Source organism: Sciurus vulgaris, assembly GCF_902686455.1.
Source record: "Sciurus vulgaris genome assembly, chromosome: 8".
Classification (NCBI taxonomy): Eukaryota; Metazoa; Chordata; class Mammalia; order Rodentia; family Sciuridae; genus Sciurus; species Sciurus vulgaris.
The window spans coordinates 60,151,622-60,166,959 of NC_136468.1; the positions used below are offsets into that span (position 1 = coordinate 60,151,622).

General features: G+C 36.9%; 1 protein-coding gene across 13 annotated transcripts in view; it reads left to right on the forward strand.

The window, feature by feature from the left end:
• Positions 1-3,352: 3,352 nt before the first annotated feature.
• The window catches only part of CACNA2D1 (calcium voltage-gated channel auxiliary subunit alpha2delta 1), a 455,544-nt gene continuing 443,558 nt past the window's right edge, over positions 3,353-15,338 (forward strand). For 3 of the 13 annotated variants that reach the window (XM_079151106.1, XM_079151111.1, XM_079151113.1), the window contains exon 1: positions 3,355-3,833. Coding sequence is in view for 8 of the 13 variants with exons in the window: in XM_079151110.1 (XP_079007236.1) it covers positions 3,739-3,833 (95 nt within the window). In the remaining 5 variants the exon portion in view is untranslated. Of the gene's footprint in view, positions 3,834-15,338 lie in introns of all 13 variants that reach the window. The other 10 variants (XM_079151118.1, XM_079151107.1, XM_079151116.1 and 7 more) reach the window with 7 other exon arrangements.

A 15,338-nucleotide genomic window follows, 5' to 3' on the forward strand; every position in this document is an offset into this window, starting at 1 on the left:
TTTTATTTTTTCTCTTCTGAGGTGTGTTTGCATGTAATGGGGGAGAGGAAGAGGAAGAGCAAAAATAAAACAATAAAAAATCAAATAAAATATTCCATGGTTAGCAGAGAGTGAAAGTAGAATAAAAAGAAAGGTATTGATTGGTTGAAGAAATGATAGTATTTTAAAATATAACAGCTAATTTGTCAAAATATGTAACCAGTATAAGTTTGCCAATATAGTACTCTGATGGTCAAACAGTAAACCTTCAATAAATACTTGTTAAATGTTACTTTGTGTCCATTTAGGAAAGAATTTTTTTCCACAAAAGTTTAATGTCATATCTGTCAATATCTTGGGTGAAGGAAAAATAACTCCTACATAGTTGTCTTGTTTGTGGAAAATGTTTGACCAGGTTTCCTAATTTAGAATAGTTTTTTTTCTCCATTTTTTAAACATGAAGGCCTCTATATGCTCTTTTCTTTAAAAATACCAAAAATGAACTCTGACTTAAAAATCACTGTACATTCTCTTAACCATTCTCCTGGGAACTGATACTTCTGAGTTGATTTCTTTCTTATTACCATCTCCTAAGTGTATACCCTAAGGAGATAAGACAGTTGAAGCTTTCTGTCCATTTGTCTTTAAATTTGGCTTTCATTTATATAACAATTGAGAATTAGCCAAAAATTACACATCATAAATTTGTTCTAAGCCAAACACAACATTTTGCATGAATTAAACCTTTTTGACATCATCTAAATTGATTAAATATAAAAATCTCCTGTAATACTTTACTCATTTATATTCTAATTAAAATATTTCTCTTAAATGGATAGTAGGTATTGATTTGTGACTTCTTGCTCATTTATAGCTCATAATGCAACAAGGATATTTTTTATCATCAATCCTTATGATTGGTAAACATTTTATTTTGAAAGACATATCTTGGTGATTTAGCAAAAATTTATTAAAATTAATGGAATATGATTTTCATGGAATTTCCCAAAATAACTGAACTAAGCTAAAAAAAAAAAAAAAGGCAGTGAAGAAGGCTAAATTAATCCAACAGAAACATAATGCTATGTTGTGGGAATGGCCTTGCTTTAGCTATCATACCTAAAAAATAAAAACCACATTTTGAATATTCCCATTAGAAAGATTTAGGTTCATAAAAAGCAATTAATAGCAAACCTCACTACAGAATATTAAACAATGATTTAGGCTTACAGTTGATAACCATCCCTTTCAATAAGAATTGTAGAAGCAATATCTTTCTTCCACTGCTTCAGATATTGGAGAACACAGTGCTTCATCAGAGTGATCCAAAGAAATTGAGATTTGGCTCAAAGGCCAACAAAGTTAATAATAAAGCCTGACTTACCTTCCAAAGAAGTTTATTACATTCTTTTTTTCTTTAAGCCTTTTCTCCTAAAGATATGAAATTGGAAATGGTGTACCATAGGAGGAAGTCTGGTGTCATTAATGAAATAATGGATGGAATATATTATAATGATATTTTTTATGTACTGAGCCAATTATAATACCAACATATCAAGTAGACAATAATAGGCATCTAATTTTCTTCTTTTTAATTCTCATGCTGGGGAAGAAAATCTGCCTTTGAATAATTAAAAATTGAAAAAAAATGATGGATTTGGACTATTTGGTTGTCTAATTTTGGAGTGGAAAGCCATCTTCAGTCATATAAAATGTCCTTCCCCAGCTCGAGGACTCAATCCCATTACATCCCACTTCATCCCTCATTGGCGCAGCTCCTGCTGCCACACTCTCTCTGCCTAGCACAAAACAAACTAAGTTAAGTCGCGCCGGGGTGCCTTTTGTGAGACCACTCAGAGTAGGAAGAAAGAAACAAAGAGCAAGATAGAGATGCAGAGGACATAAAGAAAACAAATAAGGCAGAAAAAAGAAGGGCTATGGGGGAAGGGGAAGAATCACAAATGTTCTTAAAATTTGGCCAGTAATCATCATCATCATCACCATCACCATCACCATCCTTCGTTTTGACAGGTCACTCTCGGAGAACTGAAACATTATTTCCGAATTAATAAGGGACTTGCTCCTTTTATAAGCTCTTACTGGAACAAGGGGGGCGGCTAATTAAAAATTAGCTAATTAAAGTTTCCCCGATAATTACTAATTTTTCAAATTTTCAGAGTGGTCATTTTCCTTCTTATCAGGAGTTGTATAATCTGCACTTCATGTCAAAAGTGATCTCATATACTGTTGGAAGATCCTCAAGGATTTCTACCCTTTGCCGACCAGGTCCCTCCTGGAAGGAGGCCTGTACTGGACAGGAGAGGCCTAACGAAGACCCCTCAGTTCTTTCTAGAAGGCCTGCGCAGCCCTGCCACCCGCTTCTCCGGAGGGTGGAGGTAAAACCAGCCGGCATTGCTACTCCCTAGTATTCTCCCCCTCCCTTAATTCCTCCTCCACATTTCAGGCGCTTTTTGCAGAGTGCCACCTGTTCCTGAGGCTTACCCTTTCTCTGCCTTCACTTTGACACCGTAACTATACCTTGCGACAACCTTGTCAGGCAAGGCAGAGGCTGTGGCAGCCCAGCGGGACCCTTTTGGAGGCCGGTCCATTAGGACTTTACAAAGCCCTTCTCACAGCACTGTCCACTGTAGATGGAGAATTCGACCCTCTACCGCTCTGTCCTACAGAAAGGCAGGACTGGGGAGATTTTACAGCATCACATCCTTCTTTATCTGTCCCTAGCTCAGCCCTCGTCAGGTAAGCCGAGTCCATTTGTACAATTCTGGCACAATTAGTACCAAGTCCCGCCAAAGGCTCTAACCTCTGGCACACAGGCAAATAGTGCCACCTGGTAGAAAGTCAATAGTGGTGCTTTAAAAATGCAACACAAACCCCTCCTACATTTGTTGTCAAATCACTTCACGATTCCTAGGCAGGCAGTGGATTCTGCGCCTGGGAGAAGGGTTGGGGAAACGCTGCTCGCGCGTGCAAAAATAAGCCCGGAAGACACGAGCCAAGTGCTCAGCTGGAGCCTCTGCAGCCTGTGGATGCCCGCCGGGCGGCTGGTTGTCCCCCGGGAGCCCCGCGGGGCTGGGTCCGCTCCCCCCCGCACGCCGCGCGGCAGGAGCAAACCCACGCCGACTTTGGGAGTTCCTTTCTGCCTTGTATGGAGGGCTGCTCCCGGCCCGTCTCCGCCCGACTGCTCTGACGCCCAGCCCTCCCGCTGCCCACCCCCAGCCACCTCCCTCTGACTAGCCGAGAGAAGCCAGACGGAGCCTCTCTTCCACAAGTCTCCCTGCCTGCCTGCCATTCCCCCATTCCTGCATTCACCCCCACCCCTCCCCAGCGCCGTCACCCCTCCTCCGCCCCCGCCTCCGCCTCCTCCTTTGCCTGGGCAATCAGGGGAATAAATCAGGGAGGAAACCGAGAGGGAGAGCGAGAGCGCGCGAGCGCCGGCAGGCTTGCCGAGGACTGTTTCCAAAGTCGCCCTTGATGGCGGCGGAGGGGAGGGAGGCGAGGCAGCCGCGGCGCGGAGCAGCCGAGACGCGCTAGTGGGTCCTCCCGCCACCGCCCCTTCCCCGGCACCCGGCTTCGTCCTAGCGGTTCCCCGAGCCACTCCACGCCGTGGGCCCCGGGCGCGCCAGCCCTCCAGACGTCGGCGGTCTGGGAGAGCGTGCTCCCTTTCCGCCGCCCGCGGTTTCCAGCACCGCTCCTTCCCCCAGCTGGGGAGGGACGGGGGATTGATCTTCGATCGCGAAGATGGCTGCTGGCTGCCTGCTGGCCTTGACTCTGACACTTTTCCAATCTTTGCTGATCGACCCCTCGTCCGAGGAACCGTTCCCTTCAGCCGTCACGTAAGTCGGCGGGCCGGGCAGGGCGGGGAGCGCGGGCCGGGGGATGCCGCGGGAGCTGGAGGCGGGGGTCGGTTCCGGAGTCGCGGAGCTTTTATGCCCGTGGGGGTGGGGAGCGAGCGGCAGGCGAACGGGCTCGGATCTGGAGAGGCCGAGCGAGCCGGCGGTGTGCGCGGCTTGCGGCTGGAATGCGCTCCGAACCGGCGTCTCCGGAGCCTGAGCGCTGCCGGGCGCAGGGGGCCGAGCTGTCCCGGGAAACGTCGGTCGCCGACTCCTGGTGCCTCAGCCCATCTCTGAAAAGGATTCTAGAAACTCAAGAGTTGAACTGGACTGGGGGAAAAGTTTCCAGTCATGTATCCGCTCTCATCAAACCCACTTAAATAAAAAGTTGTGTTTTGGTTAAGTATTTTACAAATAGTTAATTTCGGCTTGCCAGGGTAGTGTGGACTTCTCCCTCACTTGGCCTCAGGGATGATCTCCAATTGCTCTAGTGTCCAAACTCATTTAGATCCCAAATTCTTGGGCGCACTTCACAGCCTTTAGGACCCGAGGTGTGCTTGCTCCCCGCAGCACAGCGTGATGTCCACCCAGGGGCTTACAGGTCCTGGGCTATGCAATCCAACCTCCCTAACCTTTCACTGGAAACATCTAAGTGCTCACAGACACGCGGTTTCCTGTTCTTAGAATGAAAAGAACCCCTATTCTTTTAGGGAGGGACTGTTTCCACAGCCTCCTGCAATTTTTTCCCTATTTTTAACATTTCTAAAATAACTTTTAAATTAAAAAAAAAAAAAAACTCGTTGCTATTCTGGAAATAGACTGTTGAAAGGTAACTATAGTCACACGGCAGGAAGGGAATGAAATATAACAATTCTCTTAGGCTGCAATAAAGAATCAAATTCAGTGGCACATACAAATATATACATATTTTTAAATGCTCTGAATAGCCTATCAGGCATTCTGGGAAAGCATTTATTTTGGTTCTTGAAGCTACTTTAAAGCTTCTAAGAGTAGGTAATCTTAAGTGGATGAGTCACTTTAATGCATTTTACATAACAAAAACAAAGCCCAAGGTAGCCTTCCCGGTATTTATGCTGCTGGGAATTATTTGCTGTCCTTTGTTGGCGGAGTGCTGAATACTGGAGTTTTTGGTGGATACCAACAGTGCATCTTTATGGACTGAAACCCTGAAGCTATTATTTAAAATTCAGCTGTATTTATTACCTTAGATGTCAGGGTAAGAGTCTAGAGGATGGATATTCTAACCTGGAGAAGGAGAGTGTCTAATATTTTTTGTCATTGATTTATAGTATCTTTCCTCTTTAGATAATCTTCCATAAAAATGATTGCATATCTTTTTTTGTTATGAAGTGAGAGGGTAAATGTCATCGGCAGATCTTTGTTTAATTGGCAGAATGTTCCAACTAGATATTTTTAAAACATAAAAAGTGTAAGAATTCCCTTAAGATGTTTCAAAGTCCTTCACTCTTATTAAAAAATCATACTTTCATTTAAATTTTTTTAGTCTTTGTGTAGCTTGGCCTATTAAGTGAAAACTCAAGTGACTTGTTTGCATTTTGTGTCAAATGAGTAGTACCTTTTTGCAAAGAGTCACATTCTAAATGAGTTCAGATCATATGTTTTTAAAGTATTATCTGAAACTGACAATCCGTATTTCTGTTACTTGGGAGGAATGCATCATCACATTGGGGAAGATTATGGCTTTTCTAAATAAACCTTTTATTCCTGAACATACTGTGGTAAATATTAATGTAAAGATTCTAATTGTAAAAAGAATATTTGCAGTAAATGCTTTCCTAAAATTAAAATAACACAATTTTCGTGGTCAGAAACTTATTAGGGACAAGAAAGAGAATAAATAGTGGACAAAAATGGGAATTAGGGCACCACAATTTCTTTCCTTTGAAAAGATTTGAATACTATTTGACACTGAAAGTACAGATATATTCTGATTATATGAAGCCTTATTCCCTGAACTGAGAACAGATTTTGTAGCTCTAAGCCACTCTCATGTAAGTAATATTAATATTTTTGGAAGGCTTCTGCATCTGCAGTTATTTACTTGAAAAGTTAGTAACACCATCTTCTGAGGAAAGGAGAAGTGATAGTTGACATTTGTACTTCATGTTTGATTTTAGAATAAACTTTGAAATTTAAAAAAAATGTGGCATTAATTTCATCAAGATGTAGTGCCAGTTGCTTTTCATGCATAAAAAGATATCATATGCAGTGTTTATCAGGATAAATCTCCAATCTTTTGGAAAAAAAAATCAGGTTTATAAAAACTGAATACAATGACTAGCAATTACTAAGGGCAAATTATTGTGCTTCTGTGTGTAAATTTCTCTGGAAATGATTGGCAAATTCTTGACAATTTTATTTTTCAGAGAAAAAGAAATATGAGAAGGTCTTATCATCAAAAGAGGAAGAACAAGCTATTAATACACTATAAAATTAATTAGGCACTAATTGGAGTTGGACCTGAATTACAATTAGTAATTCAAAGTTTTTTTAGTATTTACCATAGTATGAAGAGCTTAAGTTTTACTGTAATTAAACATAAGTTATGTGTCATTGTAAATATCTGATTTTTTGCTCTTTGGTTTAACCAATATTCTGATATAACATATTGTCCTGTATTAAAATAGTTGTTAAACTATTCTAAGAATTAACACTAAAATAACTTGAGTTTTTTTAATTTTATTTTTTCCAGAAAAAGGAATTTCTGTACAATTCTTTCTTTGTGCTAGATGTTTGTTTTGGAAATATTTGTCCCAATAAGGTGGAAACAATTTTGCAATTTGGTAGAAACCACCTAACGCATATTGGTCTGTGTTTAAGTGGATAAAACATTGTTTTCATATTATAGAATGCAGGTGTTATATTAGTGTTTTAAAATGTAGTTTTTAAAAACAGTAGTTCTCTTTTTCTATAATTTCTTGGCATATATATTAAGACATATCTGTTTTAAAATTCAGGATTACATGTATGATAGCCAGTATTGTAATGTTAATTTAAATCTGTCCTTAATTTTAGAATCTATTTGTAAATCCAGTTTTTTTAAGTCTCATAGTTATATTGTTCATATTAAACTTTTATCTCAGTCATATCCAGATGCCAGTCAACAATAATTGGTTGAAAATCCATTACTACATGGGGATTTTAACATAAACTGTATAATGGTGTCAATGTATAATTAATTATCAGAGATAGCTACAGGAACTAACCATAAAATCTCACAAAAGGGCAGTACTTTTGAGGATTAAATACTTATGAAAAAATTGTTAAAAGATAAATTGTATTTAAAAGACAATAGAAAACAAATTTCTATATATCATGGTACTGGAATGGATCTATCTCATGCATTAAGAATGACATGTAGTTATTCTACACACAAAGAAATGTGCCTTATGATTAAATGTGATAAGATATTAAATATAAGATAAAGCCTAAAAACAATGAACATTAGTAAATCCTTTGTTCAGATATTTAATTTGTTTTCGTTTAGCTTAACCAACTAACTACATTTATTATTCCACAGGTGTATGTTTTAAATATGCAATATTAGACATGTTTTTCTATATAAGTAGTGAGATAATGTTAAATTTGTTGTTATTATGTGTAGATATATTTGTAACTATTTTCATTGGCATTTCAATGGGCATAGGTAGACTGAAATTGATATAATTTAAAGAAAAGTATTTTGGAAAGATAAGAATAAGCTTATATGGCATAAATAAAATCCACCTTTATTATTGTTTTCATGGTTTCATTAATTTTAGCCTAATAAATACACATAAAGCCAGAATATAAAGCAAGTGGTTCATTTTGAAAATAGATGAAAACTTATCACTCTTTTTCTTCAAAGAAACCTGGCTGCCTAGACAGCTTTCTAGTATTTTTCCAACATCAATAACAGTAACAAAGAACTACTCTTTCTTTTACACTTATACACTTTATTTTTTTCAAGAACATTAAAAAATGCCAATTATATATTATATTCAAATTTGATATTTTAGGAGTGCATATTCATAAGAAATGACAATGCATTTAAGAATTTTAAAAATAATTTAAAATATTGTGCTAACAACAAACTATTATTTAATTTGTATATCTGGAGTATCATTATATAAAATACCTACATGAGTTTTGCTTCTTTTCCCTATTTTTCAATTCAGAGGCAAATTTCCAAGACCGTAACCTTTCTTAAGTCACATCTCATTTTCTAGTATGTATTTTCAAACCTTAACTTTTAGATGGGTGAAGTGAAATATATTTTTGGCAAATTAGACAATTTGTTGATATCCTTTGGTGTCTTATTATATTTGGGCATAAACAGTTCTAACATAAACATACATAGAATTTTGAAAAAAATCAGAATTTGTTTCAGTATTTCTAAAGAGTAACATGTTACTGTTTTTCAAGTGATAGTCTTCCATTATTCACTTTAAAAGAGCTGTCCAAGTAGCATTTCAACAAGCAGGTAAGCTGCTTGCTGTGGAAAACTGACTCTGTTCCATTATATCCACCCCACATTTGCTTAAAGCTTACGGTGTGCATCAGACACTGTGTTACTAAGTGTGTGGACCAGTCCTGCTTTTCATGGACTGTCTACAAGCAATACCACAATTCTTTTCAGACCTTTCATACCATTCTTTCCAGTCTACTTGGAATTTTGCTGTGATGGCAATGTCGCTTGCATAAGATTCATGTTTTCTTTTGTGTGCACTGAAACTTGAAAACAGTACTGTCATATTGTTTATAGAGTTGAAAGAAAAAGGGAGTTGACTTCATTGTCAATTGAGTTGCACTTTGTGAATAGAAGGATGATAAACATGCTATATTTCTCACCTTTTCCTTGAGTGTCCAAAAAGATTAACATTGTATAAGTAGATAATTTGTGTCATTTACATAATTGTAGTATACTAATTAATAGGTAATATTATGCATGTGCACGCACATAGTTTTTTTAAACTCCCATTGGTTTGCTAGGGTAAAAACCTCTATAAGGTAAGTTTATTAATGAATTTCATGCTATAAGATTTCTACCAATCTATAACTGTCTTTGGGTTTAAATCACAAAGTGTTTTTTATAACACCGGCATTTAAGAGTAATTTGTCAAGAGAATGAAATGAGAAATTGTATACTAAAGCAACTTGAAACACTCACATCCTATGGAGTAGAGTTAATGTAATTGATGAGTAACAAAAGGAGTGCTTTCTAAAGATAGTGGTACCATCTTTTAAACAAAATAAGTATTGAAAAGAAAATATTGCTTTTAGAACCTTAAGCACCTATTAAAAAGTTCTTTGCATAGTAAGCAGTTTTATTTTTGCATTTAGATATGGTATACTTTGAAGTTTGTAAGAATTAAACATATACAGCAGTGGGATGTTTTAGGAATGAAGGCAAATGTGCATGTTTTAAAACTTGTATTTTTGAAACATTAACTTCAACGTATCCCTTCCAGGTAGGCTTTATATCTTTCATAGTAATTCAGTTCCCAGGAATTTAGTATTAGCAAATTTTTTAAAGTGAGTCAAGAAAATGACCATTGCTCTTTTAAAAATTGCCACTCACTTGTGCACATTCTAATGAAGTTATAAGCAAGGAAAAGATTGATATTGTGGTGCCCATATACCAGCACATTTTTATTTTTAATTTCAATAATTCAGAAACAGGCTGTTATATATAAAGCAATATTTGAAGTTCTCTTTGAATATGAATGTGGGATATTTCTGGCTAAATGTTATTTTAACATTTGCTTCTGCTGATTTTTTTAAAACCATATGCTCTGTGGATTAAAAAAATTAGGATGCATTTAAAATTCTATATCACAAGGGGAAGAACAACTTAAACTAGAAATGATGGCAGTAGAAAATAATGGTGTTGGCCATTTTAAATGCTTTAGTTCGGGGAATAATTTTACTATTTTAAGTGTTTTTTTTCCTGAGTCATTTAAAGTTTACTATGGTGGTCTTCTGGCAAATAATGAAAATTCCTTCTGTTATTCTTTTATTCAAATAATTCATTCTTCATTTCTATTTCATATTCATATTTGCATATAATTACTACTAATCATAATTTATTATTTGCATAGAACCTCAAATTAAATGGTGAATTTTTGGTCTGCTGTCTCCTGAGTTATCCATGATCAGACCTTAATTTTGGGTCCTTTCAATTGAATCTACAGTCACTGAGCGGATTTCCTCTGAACTATCAGATGTTTCTTTCCAAGGGGAATTGTTGATAACAGATAAATCTGTAGCACTGAATTGACACTGCCGTCAAAAATGTCCAACAGTCTAGACAATTGTTTCTTTTGACATTTGCCCACATACTCTGGGAATCATTAGGGAAAAGATAGGAATGAACTAATAAAATTGTTCTGTTCTAAGATGTGTACTGTCAGGCCATATAAAGGGATGGTTAAACAATAAGGCCATAGTTTGAGAGTTAAAAGAGGAATAGCTCAATAACATAAATGGGGTCAAGCTCACTGAGAAAATTACTTGTTTTTAGAAAGTGATCAACAGGACTTGTGGTGAAAATGCTATGAGAATTGGGACAGAGAAGGGAGCCTGCAGATTTATCTGGTGCAAAAATACATTAACAGTGCTAAAGGTAGCAGTTGATTACCTTTCCTATTTTCTTTTCTTTTTCCCCCATTTCCTATGTGAGCTTGGTTATACTTGAAATGCTGTCACTAAGTATAATATTCATTTTTAGGAACCTAAATATTCAGATATGGAAATTCACTTTAGGAAATAAAGACAATAAAATTGTCTGGATCTCAAAAAATGAAAGTACTTAAAAATTCTTTTAAATTAAAACCCTAGGGAAATATTCATTGAAAAGGAAATAGTAATATAACAGTTTAATAAAAACTTCTTTGCTAATTATCAAGAATGAAATTCTGTTAGTAATTCTTTTTTCTACTGGTTTACAAGTAATGAAATAACTTGTAGATAGGCAGTCTTCTAGGTAGTGCCCTTACCACTATTTAGGTCTCTATGTAAATAATACATCTAATCTTTAGAAATGGCTTTAGTTCACACTGTCTCTTTTAATGTCCCATGCTTCAAATATTTTTAACATCAGATATAATTTAATCCAACAATTAATGCAATTAATATTATTCAGAGCAAATTGCATGCTGCACTGGACTATGTACTGAGAATACAAATTGATGAAGTGAGTCTCCATGGAAGACATTCACCACTCCCAGCTGAGTGTGAAACAGTCAAAAGTTAAACCAAGCAATGGGCATATTGTATGTTCAAAAAAACATTATCTAAATAAACCTGGTCTGTCCTTTGTTAGGCATGTATCTCATGTGTGGGAAGAGATGCTGATTGGACTATTGGCTTGAGTCTATGTTACACATTTCTTGCATCAAGACCAAAGAAGGAGTGAGTAGTGCTCACAGCACAAAAACATTTGCAGTAGCTCTGCTCTGTGTACCAAAACAAAAATTGGTCTTCATCCTGTGTTGCTGTTGGCATTTAAAAAAAAAAAAAAAAAAAAAAAAAAAGTAGATTTTGAATCATAGTATGTAGAAGGTGGATTTAAAGAGGGCCAGTGTTTGTGACAAAGGTATAGAAGTCTATTAGAGCAGTCACTGAAAGAGAGATGCTCACATTCTGTAAAAGAATAGTGGCACTGAAAACATGGTACAGCTTTGAAATACAGTGTAGAAGTAAAATTTCAGGACTTGGTGATTATGGGATTTGCAGAGTCAGAGAAGCATTGAAGACGATGCCAACCTTTGACAGGTCATGTTTCACTAAACCTTAGAGACTAGGAAGTGCAGGAGGAATACCAGTTTGGTGTTGGGGATGTAGTAATAGGTGCATTGTTAAACATTTTGAGTTTCAGCATCTTCTAGGTATCTGTCTGGCCCTCAGAAATATGTATCTGAAAGGAGTTTGGAGGCAAATTTGGAAAACAGTATCTTTGAAGACAGAGGATGGGTTCATTCATTTGTTTAGCTAATATTTATTTAGTGTCCACTGTGATAGGCACTGAGTTTCAGAAGAACCTTGATTTACAGTTGCATTTTGTAGAGGTCAAACAAGATGACTTCATTAAGGATGTTTCAGGACAGTGACATTAAGGAGCAGTGTCGGTAGTGTTGGGAACAGAAGCATGGTTTCACTGGCTTGAGGAGTTGATAAAAGTTGAAAATAAGGAGACAGCAAGTGCAGATTGCTCTTTCAAGGAATTTGGCAATTTGAGGAAAGTGAGAGTAAATTCAGAGGAAGGCAGGCTAAGTAAGGCATTTGAGATTCTTTAGTTTTAAGCATAAGAGTTATATTAGGCTATTTGCAATTACAAGTAGAAGAAAACTATAGGTCTATCTTAAACCATAAAGGGAAATATTTTTTTAAATGGTAGAGAAGATGGATGAGCAGTCATGAAATTAAGGCCAGGTATTTTCCAACAATTGCAGAATAGGGTAAGACTACCTACAGGATCATCTCTCAAGTTCATCTCTACTATTTTGTGTTACCTGTTCTTTTTCTATGCAAATTATCTTTATCTGCTTCCACATGCTCCTCATTTTGAATGATTGAGAGGGATGATGTTTTCTCCATTGAAATTTTGAACTACCTTAAGTTTAGGATCCTAGACCCAAACAGGTAGTCTGAAGGTGGGTGATGGCTACTGACAACCCAGTCAGTTGTGGCCAGGAGATGGGATTTGGAAAAGTAACACTAGTTGCCTTAGTTTTGGCTACTTCGCTATACCTGACCTGATCTCACTAGGAGGTATTACATTGCAAAAGGCCAGTGGCTATTTCCATGGATGTTGTAAGAGTCAATTTTCTGGAAAAGGGCCTAGTGGGTGGGGAAGGTTGTTCACAAAGCTAAAAGTTACCAGAGGAAAGATTTGAGCATTTGAGAGGAGGTGAACCAAATGGTAGAGAGATGAAAGCAGGAGAGAGGTCATGATTGATGTGTGAATGTTCTGATAGAGAGGCAGGTGAGAAAGGGATCAAGACTAAAAACATGACTTACAAAGCAACTTTTGAAATATGAAATAGTCTTGAGAATTAAAGCAGATGGTTAGAATATAGGATAGATGTAATTTTAATTTACAAGAGATGTGTTTGTAGGAATGATCTAATTGCACGTTCCATTCTCAAGAAGGAATGGCATGATTCAGAATTTAATACATTAGTAATATTTAAATTTCGAGATGTGTGGACTAGAATTAATTTTCGTTAACATGGTGGTAACAGGATTCTACTCTGTTCCCTTTAGGACACAATGTTTGATTTTCTTTTGTCTTTATTTTTTGTTGACTTCTTTCCTAGGAGAGATTATAATCTTGAAGATCCATGTAGTTTTAATGATGTCATTAAATTTACTGTATGTGCTTGGGACAAAATATGTTACAGTAATATTAGTGAAAAGGAAAAAAAAAGAACAGATAGTTCTTGGCTTTGGCTATTTAACATTAGTATTTATAACTTTTGGGCAGATAGAAGTGGTTCACTGCCTCACTCTATTGGTGCTTCCTGCCTCCCCTGGCCCCATATCCTATCTTGAAATAGATTCTTGTCAAGAAAACAAAATAATAAACTCACTAAGATAACGAACCACTGACAGAATATTCCTGCAAAGCATATCTCTGGTCAGCCCTTACTGAGGCATCTCAGGTCTCCTGAAGGCCTGGAAATTACTGGCAGCTGCTTTCGCAGCAGTTCCTGAGTTTCCAAAATGAATGAATGAATGGTGAGGATCACAAATGCTGGCAAATCCAAGAATCAATCTTGATCTCCTTGGTACGGTTCAGTGTGGAAAAACCACCCTTGTGGTTTGTGGCAAGAGATGAAAAGAGAGTGGGCTATTTATTTCCCTTTTGTGACTTTGCTTTTTTTCCCCCTCTCTCCCATAGTTACTCATAACTCAAATAAGAGTTAATTTTGATGTTCTCTCTCTGCAGAGTGACTGAACACTCATAATGACTAACAGTCATCTTTCAGTTATTATAATATTACTCTGACATTTGTGAGCTCTTCTTTAGGCCAGACAACCATGAATTAATACCTTCCATGTTTTTAAATGCATTGAACCTTCAAGCCATATTCTAAGATAAAAATTACTATCATGTCTGTGTTATAGATGAGGAAACTTAAGTTTAGAGTATAAAGAATGTTTTGGAATTTTGTTTGAGCTCAAATTTGTTCTGGAGCAGCTTGGTTCAGGACTCCTATGTTTACCTGCTGTGCTTTGTTGCCTTTTGCAGGGCTTTGAGGTATCAGCATTCAATATCTCACCTGGCTGCATATTGTGATAATAAGATGGAGTGGGAGAAGGAATCACTATAAAGGAGAGCCTAACTCACTTTAAATCTCAATTTCTCCATATTCACAGCAAGGATATTATTATTGCATCCTGTATTCTGCGCAGTGTTTTTGGAAGGATCAAAGGAAAGAGTGCATAAAGAACTATTATCAATGGATAGACTATATTATTTGAACTTTGTGTAATTTTTCTGCTTTTAAGAACTCATGAATTGATGAAATGTGGTATGTGAGCTAGATTATTGTGCTCATCTATCATTTGGGCCATGAGAAAAATTTGAAATGAGTGGGAAAAAAATGAATGCATAGCAGGCCTTAAACTCTCTTCCTAAGATGTGTGTAGTCATTTATCATAAAAAAATGAAGAGGGAGATGCAGTGGAGTACGTGCAGGCCAGAGTAGGGGCAGTGTTCCATCTCTAGGTTAAAGATAGAACCCAGGTCCTAAAAGGGACCAGGAGGAAGCAGAACCACAAAGGGGTTTGCTGTGTTTCATCTTGACATTTCAGCTGGCACCTGTTGTATGAGTATTGTGTCACAGGAGTTGGAATCATTTTTAAAAGTGTTAACTTTGCCACTGCAAACCTCTCATTGTCAAAGATGTGTGTTTTCAGCTTCCAAATAGAATATTTGAAATTTAAGAAAGCAATCTATTCATGATGTTTATAGAAACAATTCCAGACAGCCCTACAAATTGAGGGCAGGATAGTAAAATTAAGACCAGTTGTATTTTTAGCAACTAACACAGAAGTCAGCAAAAATCTGTGAAGAGCAGACCCCAAAAAAGCCAATTTTTACGTGACTCATCCAACTGATGATTAGTTACACTAAATTAACCCCACCCTTTCATTCTTCAGTGTAAATGTTGAGCCTTTTATAAACACTGTTCTCTTACTGGTAGAAATGAAACACTTAAAATTTCGAATCGATTTGGGAAGAAAGTTGTTTTAGATTAAGCTAGACTTAATACCTTGAGTCAGGAGTACAACTGGATGATAACCTCTGAAGCGGTAGGTTTTCAACTGCCAGGAACCTGCCTTTTTGTGGCAGTCATTTTGACATTTGCCACAGAAAGGAATGTGTGAAATTCTAATGTCTGTCACTTTAAAAATACCAGCCTTTATTTGCCAGGACATAATATTAGAATTGACTTAAATTTGCATCTGCAAAAAATG